We start from the raw sequence: 10,237 nt of genomic DNA, 5'->3' as shown, positions 1-10,237 counted from the left end.
AGAAAAACTACTTGTATTTTCCTGAGTTTTGGCAGTATCCCTTTGGAGTGCGAATCCCTTACACTTCATTGCTCAGTGATCCAACTCCCGGTCTTTTAGGCAAATAGTGGTGGAAGGTTTCCACATTCTCATGCTCCTGCTGGTATGATAATATTGCTTTTAATTATGCACCTGACGAGAGATGGATCACTCTCTTTCATACGATCCCTAAATGCAAATCCCTTTTTTGGGAAAGTCATCCTAAGTTGTCATGAGGCTTTTTTTGCCTGCATTGATGTTTCTATTAGGAAAGGGAAAGACACCTCCTTTTGGCTAGATCAGTGGAACGAGTGATCCTCTCTAAAAATAGATGGCCGGATTTGTGTGCACTTTGGAGTAACCCTCTTACCTTTGTGGTAAATGTGTTTTCTTCAGCTCTTGACTCAATCTTGGTGGAGCTTTTGACAAATAATTAGTTGGGTTGATTAGTTTAGGTTTTGTTTATAAAATGGTTGATGTAGGTATAGTAGAAATGGGGATAGACAGTTTAGATTTCTTCAGATACTGTGCTAAAATTGATTGAATGGTTGATATCAAAATATTGTGCATATCACTTTTCACTGTGCTACTATTCATAAGCACGGTGATACTGTTCACTGCACAGTGCATAATCATTGGATTTCAATCTAACGACCTGAAACACCGTTCATAGATTTTTAATTTATGAACATACTCAGATGATTGATGCTTATATATATATATATATATATATTTGAGGTCATGAGTTTGCACTAAACCTGTCCATGGGCCTAGTCGGGTTCAGACCAAGATGAATTCATAATTACTAAAGTTTAAGCTTGCTCAAACCCGGCCCGATCCACAAATACAGGCTTTAATTAACCCTAGCTAGAATTCGCCCAAATTTGATGGCCTTTATAAAAGGCCCGCCCAAGCCCGTCAAAATAGGTTTTTCATTAAATAATAAATAATTTATAAAAAAATTAACAATAATATTAATCTGTGACAAAATATTATTCTACAAAACTCTTTAAAATTAAAATTCCGAATGCACATTTTTATTCAATCATAACAATTTAAATTTAAACCATTATAATCAATGACAATAAAGAAGAAATATATATTATATAAGTATATACAAAACTAATTGATAAATTTATTTTATAACTCAAGCATGTTTCTGGGGTTTTAACAACAAAAACCAAACTCAGCCCGTTTTTAAAATGAACTACTTTTTTTTCCAATGTACAGTCATCAGTTTTTATACATTCGTCCTAGTCTTCCAATTTTTGGCAGACCTTTGGATTTGGGCAGGTACTCGACCCTTAGACAAGTCTAGTTTGCTTGGCAGCAAGGGATTGGCAAGTACTTTTGGATTGATTCATATATTAAATCAATGCTGAGACCTGTTCATTAGAAAAAAAAAAACAAAGAATAGAGGACGAGAGTTCGAAGTTCAATTTTATCATTTGATTATTAAAAAACATCAAAATCAATTTCGGTGGCATTTTGGTGTGGTTTCGATGAGCGTGGTTTTATCCACTTTTTCAAAATTTGGCTGGTTTTTGTTTAACATCGATGTTAAACAAAAACCACATTAGCTATAATGTTGACAATTAATGAATATATTTTTATATGTATACATTTTTTGATTAATTTTATTTAATGTATTTTTAATTCATCGTCTCTTTTTCCAAAAAAAAAAAATCATTGTATCGGAATCACAAGTAATCTGGTCGTAAAGTGTAGAGGACCATGACATAGAGCCCAATATGGAAGAATGAGATAAAAGTGGTGATGTGGCAAGCAACGGGCGACCTTTACACGTTTTAGAAAATTTATTATGTAATGGCATGGGAGCTAGTGTAATTAGTAGTTAATGATGCTTTGTTATGGGAGGGATTATAGTAGAAAAAACCTTAACCAATTGTTAAGGAGTTGCCTGAGGCGCAATGCACTGAATGAGGCCAAGACGGTTTTGATTTTATTAGAAAAGCAACCAATGAGGATAGAGGAGGTAGCGAATTATATCTTTCTTACCTCTTTTTTTATCTTTGTTATGGCAGCGGTTGTATAAGTCTATATATATATATATATATCAATATTCTATTTCTTAATCAAAATACGACTTTGACCATTGGTCTCAGCTAGCTCTCTTGTTGTGGCCGGCAACCGCCCAAGGCTAGCTGCAAGGAAGACTCTGATCTCATCTCTTGCATAAAGTACAGGTACCGGTGCCTGTTTGTTATATTTAGTTCCACGATTAAGTTAAATACTTCTTAAGGCAGGCCAAAAGATACAACTCAATAGTGCAGATCAAGCCAGACATACCATGGAGATGGACAACCATGTAGCTCGCTGGTCACTGCATGGAACCAAAGCTTTGGTCACTGGAGGTACCAAAGGAATTGGGTATGGTACTCTTCTCATTCCTTAATTTCGTTTTGTCCTTGAATTATAATTACATGAATATTGTAACATGCATGCATGTTGTTTGTGTTCCAATGCTTTTTGACTCCATTTTCAGGCATGCCATAGTTTAAGAACTAGCAAAGTTTGGAGCCCTTGTGCATACATGTGCTCGCAATGAAACTGAGCTTAATGAATGCCTAAAACAATGGGAAGATAAGAACTTCAAGGTCACTGGGTCTGTGTGTGATGTCTCCTCCAGTGTTCAACGAAAGAAACTAATGGAAGATGTCTCTTCTGTTTTTCAAGGAAAGTTTCACATACTTGTAAGTATGAAGGAATTTTATTTTGTTGGTCTTATTTATGTGTCACTCTGAGCAATTCTATCCTTTTGTTTTTCAAGATAAATAATGCACGGACTTGTATAATGAAACCCACAATGGAATGGACAGCTGAAGAATGCACACATATGATTGCTACTAATTTTGAATCAGCCCTCCATTTAAGCCAACTAGCTCACCCTCTCTTGAAAGCTTCATCATCAGGAAACATAGTGTTCATTTCCACCATCGGAACATGTGTAGTTTATCAAGGAGGAGCAATTTATTCAGCGAGTAAAGGTAAAATTAACCAAAACTTTTTTTTCCCCTTCGTATGTGTTTACCATAATCTGTTTATTTTACTTTTCATTTCTCAAGGAGCAATGAATCAAATTACCAAGCACCTAGCATGTGAGTGGGCCAAAGACAACATCAGAGTCAACGGAGTTGCACCTGCAACTATTAATACATCTCTCGTTGAATACCTTGTAAGTAAGGCTCATCTTCAACTAAGATATTGGGGTCTAGTTTGTTAGTGTTTGTGTCTTTTGTCGTTTCTGTTTTTGTTTTTTTTAGCTTTTAGCTCTTTTCACAGAGAGAGAAAAAAAACCCCTATGAGTCTGAACAAAGTGTGATGAAGTTGTTTCGATTCAAAACAGGGTAAAGACAGCGATATACTGATGAAAGAAGCCTCTCGTGTTCCTCTTGGGCGTTTAGGAGAACCAGAGGAAGTGGCATCTGTTGTGGCCTTCCTTTGCCTTCCTGCAGCTTCATATGTTACAGGCCAAATCATTTGCATTGATGGAGGGCGGGCACAGATTTCTTAGACTTAGAGTGGACAGCCACGTTTCTATAAAATTTGAGAACTTATTATAATCAGAATGTGAAGTAAATTACACATTCTGTATATTTGCTGCTGTAGATCCTTTGCTTCTGAGGAGCAATGGATCAGCTTACTAAATATGTTGTGTTTCTTATTGATTTGATCTGAGTTGTTTATCCACATCTTCTCAAACTATATTGGCGTTTACATGCTTGCTACTCTAATTTATGGTAATGTAATCAACCATTTTTTATTTTAACTATAAATGATACACAGATGGCCATTTTTCATAAATCTTTTAGAGTACTTTTTTGTCTTGTCATAAATTTTCAGTAGAGTTTCCTGTGATGGTAAAAGTTGGATCACCAATTGAGCTCGGAGAGATGAGCAGCAAACCAAGCTAAGGAACTAGGTTCTCCTACCCCCACCAGTGTTAGCTGGGATGGATGATGCATCTCCGGATAATTATTTCCTAGATGTCACTTCTTCATTGTTGACGATTTAAATGTTTTCAACCTCACTTTCAATCTTCTTGGTGTGTATCTATGGCATCCTCTTACACTTGACCTACTTCATTGTGATGTATCATTGTTTTTCCCTTACTACCATCCTTGTAATGTTACTGTATAACTTTTTTTTTTAATATTAAATAAAATAGTAGTTTACTTACTTTTATTCAACAAAAGATTTATATTCAACAACATTAGTCCTATTGTAAAAGTGTTATTAGAAATGCAAATCCTGAGTTCAAATCCCGTTAGACATAATAGTAGTAATATAACTCCACCTATGAGTGCAGGTGTACAGTCCAAATTCCATGTCATTAGATAAAGTCACGCAGATTAGATGATTAATTCCCAATTTTGCGTTTACCCTCACTGTACTATAATTGTCGCATTTGGTTATATATATATATATATATATTACAAAAAAATGTTTAATCTAAGAAACCATGAAGACCTCAGAGCTGCAAAAGATGGAAATCCTGGGAGAACTCATCAGACAATGACAGAAGAAATAGGCCGAAAAAAGACACAGTGTAGCTGATTGTTCATTCTTCTTTTGCCATTCCGCCTCAAGTAAGCAGCCAATTAAGTGTGCGAGCATCATCTATTTTTGGTGAAGGAGTGGCTCACAGGAAGTCAGAATTTTTGCTCAAAAAGTTGATGATGATACCAAAGCAAGCATAGTCCAATACTTTGGGGAACGTAGATTTTTGCCATACTACGTAACAATAGCCACCACAGAAGTAGTGTGTGGTTGCTAGTTTATACCGACCGAACACCTGTATACCATCATTATTAAGTTTCATCTCTGATAAGTATATTATTTTGTCTTCATATTTGACAATGAATATACATGTGGATGTCATTTTACATTATAATTTCATTGGTTCTAAACCTTTATTAAGGTAGAGAGTTGTTAATCAACGAGAATACAAAAGGAAAAATAAGAAGAAGAAGAAGAAGAAGAAAAAGAAAACCAACGAGGGCATTTCATGGAGATAGTGTCTGACTCGAAGAAGAGCAGCAATCCATTGACTAGCATGGACCAACGTTGGTCATTGAATGGAACCACAGCCTTGGTCACTGGAGGCACCAAAGGAATTGGGTACTCCTTTCTCAATATTATGTCTTAATTTCAAGCATAAACACATAGTTTTCTAGTCCTTAATGAACGTGCAGACATGCCATAGTTGAAGAACTAGCAAAGTTTGGAGCCCTTGTGCATACATGTGCTCGCAATGAAACTGAGCTTAATGAATGCCTGAAACAATGGGAAGATAAGAACTTCAAGGTCACTGGGTCTGTGTGTGATGTCTCCTTCAGTGTTCAACGAAAGAAACTAATGGAAGATGTCTCTTCTGTTTTTCAAGGAAAGCTTCACATACTTGTAAGTATAAAGTAATTTTATTTTGTTGGTCTTATTTATGTGTCACTCTAAGCAATTCTATTCTTTTGCTTATATAGATAAATAATGCAGGGACTGGTATAGTGAAACCCACAGCGGAATGCACAGCTGAAGATTACTCACATATTATGGCTACTAATTTTGAATCAGCCCTCCATTTAAGCCAACTAGCTCACCCTCTCTTGAAAACTTCATCATCCAGGAAACATAGTGTTCATTTCCACCATCGGAACATTTATAGTTTATCAAGGAGGAGCAATTTATTCAGCGAGTAAAGGTAAAAATTAACCAAAACCTTTTCTGTTTTTCTTTCACAAGTGTTTACTAAAATTAGTTTTTACTTTCCATTTCCAAAGGAGCAATGAATCAGATCACCAAACACCTAGCATGTGAGTGGGCCAAAGACAACATCAGAGTCAATGGCGTTGCACCTTCAGCTATTAAAACACCTCTCATTGAAAACCTCTTTGTAAGTAAGACTCATCTTCAACTGAGACTCTGAACAAAGTGTGATGAGGATGTTTTGATACAAAACAGGGTAAAGACAGTGATTTACTGATGAAAGAAGCCTCTCGTGTTCCTCTTGGGCGTTTGGGAGAACCAGAGGAGGTGGCATCTGTTGTAGCCTTCCTTTGCCTTCCTGCAGCTTCATATGTTACAGGCCAAATCATTTGCATTGATGGAGGACGGGCACAGATTTCTTAGAATGGACAGCAACCTTCTACAAAAATTAGTGAACTTATTATTATAATCAGGATGTGAAGTAAATTACACGTTCTGTATGTTTTGCTGCTGTATCACTTTAATAAGGAAGATCCTTATTATTTGCTTATTATACAAGAGACTGGAAAACTCCGTTCTGGTAATTTGGTAAAAGTAAAAAAAGTTCTTAAAATATTTATGTGAGAGAGCAGAATCCTGTGTGGAAAGCATCAGTATCAGGTAGGACAAATAAAAGGTATTTCCATCTATGAACCACGCTTTTGAGGCGCAATTCAAGTACAAAATTCTATTAGTTTTCAGAAATGCCATCTCTTCAAATTGTTTCTGACCCTTTGTTTCTGAGGAGCAATGGATCAGATTACTGTTTGTTTGTTGACTTGATCTGGGTTGTTCATCGGCATCAGCTCAGAATTATATTTGAGTCTACTGGCTTGCAACTCTATTTTTTTTTTGGTAATGTAATTAACCATTTTTTATTATAACCACAAATGACACAAAAAGATGGGCATGGCCATTGAGTCTTGCATATAATAAGCATGTAAAGCACAAAGAACAGTTTCTCCTAGGCTTATTATAACATCTATTACAACCTGAAAATCAAGTGAGATCCCACAGGAATTAACTAAGTTCAGTGGTCAGTAAACCTCATCAGGTTCTTTGCCTTCCTTCTCGATTGCCTTGAGCTTCCTGTAACCTTCATCAGTGCCAAATAGCCTGATAGATAGAAACACTTTGGACTCAGTTAACAAGACAAAAAATGAAACTTTGTCAGATATAGATATGCATTGATTGGACTACAGTTGGCACTTGGCAGTAAATCTCCAGAGAGCTCATCTGCAGCTACCAAGAAAAGCCACTTAAAGTTTTTATTTATTTTTCTAAACATATACAGCTATTATGAACTGGCAAACAAGGGAGACCCTGTTCATTAAGTTAGAACAATTGCCGCCATAAATATATAAATATATCATACTGTAGTAGAGCTTACCAGTCCATATAAACGAAGGTTGATGCGTAGTTGCCAGACTTAGTATAAAGCAGACGATGATGATAATCATGAAAATCAGAACTACAGAGGAAAAATACATATCGTATTAAGCAATAAAAAGTCCAATTCAACTGAGCAATAAAAAAAAAAAAATTAAAAAGACATTATCAGAAACTCACCCTCCATACAAAGGTAAAAAATTTGAAAGGCTCCAAGGGAAATGGTAGCCACAATGAGCCTCAACTGTCTCCAAGACTCTTAGAATCATCCATAACCACATAGTGAATAGATGAGGACCAGTGAGAGCCGGACCAAGGATGGTTGCAAAGCCAAGGAATAGAATTTCAGCAGGATGGGCATACTCAGAAGTCAAACCAAATGGTGTGGCATATCTACACATTTCATGTTCCACAAGGTCACAACAAAGTAAAAGAACACCCACTCACACAAAAACAGTGGAGAAACAAAACTTACTCGTGGTGCACACTGTGAACATGTTTGTACAGCCATTTGGTGTGAAGAACTCTATGTCCCCAGTAGAAAACAAAATCCTCTAAAATGAAGTAGAAAAGCACTTGAGGTATGATGACACTCCTGCAGAATGACATTAAAAAAATCCTTAGTTTATACTAAATGAATGGCATAACTAAGACTAGCAATCCCTCTCCTCCTCTGTTTCTTTGGGTGGTAGGTTCACTCAATTTTCTTATTTCACCAGTTATTCATATCTTCAAAAACAACTGTCCTCAAATGCCTACAAGTATCTAGCAAAGCTGTTTGGTAAGGAAGAGGGTTGTTTTTTAGTAAAATGCTTTAAACTGGATCTGTTAAGAAAATAAACAAACCAAGGATCAAAGAAAAGAAAAATAAATTTGAGCTTACAATGATGGCAATGGCAGACTGCTTCTCATGCCCATGAACCTGAAAGCAGGGTAGGAAGCAATCATGACTGGCAAGTTTACACAGACATGATATAAGATCAGACGTAAGATACACCTCTCTTGCGCAGCAGGAGTATTATTTTTCTTCTGCAAAAATACACAACATTATGTTTGTCACATCAAGATCACAATTTGCAAGATCAGAAAGACCATGAGGCATGTTTCATGAAACAAAAAATTATATTGCACTTTAGCATTACCATCCACAATCTAAACCAACCTTCAGAATCTAATTTTTTGAGAGTTTCTGATGTATATATAATAAATCAACTCAGAGAGAGAAAGAGAGAGAAAAAAAAAAATTGTGCTGCTGGGCAAACCTGAATTTTGTATTTGCTGAAAAAAATCCTGATCGCTCAAAAAAAGTAAAGATGGCAGTCCAGATAAGAAAAAGACACTCTCGTGTATAATGAAAGTGCCCAAGGTAGCCAATTGAAAATCAGAGAAATGAGTGACTAGATACTGCATCACAGAAGTTAAAAAGAGATAATGATAAATAACAAGTCAAAACAATATTGAAACAAGTAGATGAACTTAAATGTTTATTAAGCACAAATGTTGGAAAAATGTTAAAAAGAGAAGAATACAGAGAGGACAATAGAGAAGAAACAATAATAAGCAGGTTTAAAAATAACAACATTCTGAATCCTCACAAGAGACGAGAAAAACAGAGACAAATGCAATTTTCAAGTATGAAGAGTTTATTTCTTTGCTATCCAAAGACAAGAATGTGACTGTGGCAAATGAGAAAACAGTGACAATGAATGCAGAATAATGGGAAGGATTTCATATTTTCATACCTGCCAGAAGGATTGGAAAGCAGACGCCATGGATGAAGCGAGTGAAAGGGGAGATCAAGATGTGAGTGAAACGGGTGAAGGTCCAGGATGGTGAAGAGGAGGAAGTGAGCAGGGTGCCCATGTGATGTGGTAGTGATTATGAGGTACTTTATTATTCACCACATGATTAAAATCTAGTGGAATCATACACGTGGCCGTCCTTTTGTTTTTTTAATTTATGTTTCTTTTGAAGTCCACGTCATCACTGAGCTTCATCTCACTCTCTCTCTCTCTCTCTCTCTTCTGGCATCCAGTATATATATTTATATTTACTTATTTAGTTTGGTCATAAATCATAAAATGTATTCAATGCTTTTGTCTGTCTGGATTTGTTTTCTGTTTTTTTTTAATAATTTCTGGCATTGTTCTCGTTCGGTTATTTTCAATAAATTTATAATTTATTTATTTTATTTAAAATAAAAAAAAATATATTTATATTTATAGAACATAAATAAATCATAAGAAAATAATTTTTTTTTAATAAAGTGGATAAACCATAAATACATTAATAAAAAGAACAAGTACAAATAGAGCATACAGAAAACTTCACTATAAGTGGAAACAAAAAGGCACAGACATATGAAAATAAAAAAAACCCGACATGAACCAAGAAGACACACTGAGACACAAGAGAGAGGAGAGAGACTCTTCCAAGACTCATAACAACAACATGGAAGCCACTAGCTAGAGAGCTCATCGTGTCTATCGGGATCCATCTCCTCACGAAGGGGCCCGAGAACTGGATGCAGCGCTGAACCACATCAATAGACTATTCAAGCATGTGCATCTCTCTAGCTGGGACCACTTCTGGTGACCACAATAGAGAGATGTGGATATGTGGTTGAGCCTAGTGGCCCCCTGTTGGACGAGTACAGCCTTAATATTTTGTCTGTTGTTTTGTTTTTTTTTGTTATTCACTTAGGGATACCTTCTCTATGGTAAGTTTTATCTACTGTAATGTTTTTGTGATGTCTCATTTCTAGTGGTCATTTTTTTATTTTTCTCTTGTTTTTATGTGTTTGTTGATCTTTAATAAAATAAAATAATAGTTTATTTATTTTATAAAAATAATATATATATATATATATATGAAAAAAAGAAGATAATTAAATATGTGACTGTTTCTCTCTAATCATATATTTTTCAAAAATGATCATGTGATACTTGTCTCTTTTTGGTGGGCATCAAATTAAATTTTAAGAAGGTCCAAATTTTAATTATCGAGATTAAAAAATACTGGAGACTAAAAATATGTTCCTAATAATTTTATATGCGGAATAAAAAAA

General features: G+C 35.4%; 1 protein-coding gene and 1 pseudogene across 1 annotated transcript; one reads left to right on the top strand and one right to left on the bottom strand.

Annotated features, from left to right (window-relative positions):
• Nucleotides 1-2,259: 2,259 nt before the first annotated feature.
• Nucleotides 2,260-6,389, top strand: LOC120256997 (annotated as a pseudogene).
• A 283-nt stretch (nucleotides 6,390-6,672) lies between these two features.
• LOC120256996 (methylsterol monooxygenase 2-2-like) lies at nucleotides 6,673-9,039 on the bottom strand. Its single transcript, XM_039264635.1, is given in 9 exon segments — nucleotides 6,673-6,897; nucleotides 7,172-7,252; nucleotides 7,351-7,563; nucleotides 7,646-7,765; nucleotides 8,054-8,199; nucleotides 8,433-8,456; nucleotides 8,459-8,482; nucleotides 8,485-8,574; nucleotides 8,913-9,039. Coding segments are annotated over 9 exon segments (807 nt in total). The 5' UTR covers nucleotides 8,943-9,039; the 3' UTR covers nucleotides 6,673-6,818.
• Nucleotides 9,040-10,237: the final 1,198 nt, after the last annotated feature.

Source organism: Dioscorea cayenensis, unplaced genomic scaffold (assembly GCF_009730915.1).
Source record: "Dioscorea cayenensis subsp. rotundata cultivar TDr96_F1 unplaced genomic scaffold, TDr96_F1_v2_PseudoChromosome.rev07_lg8_w22 25.fasta BLBR01001788.1, whole genome shotgun sequence".
NCBI lineage: Eukaryota > Viridiplantae > Streptophyta > Magnoliopsida > Dioscoreales > Dioscoreaceae > Dioscorea > Dioscorea cayenensis.
This window is presented reverse-complemented; position numbering and strand designations above follow the sequence as displayed.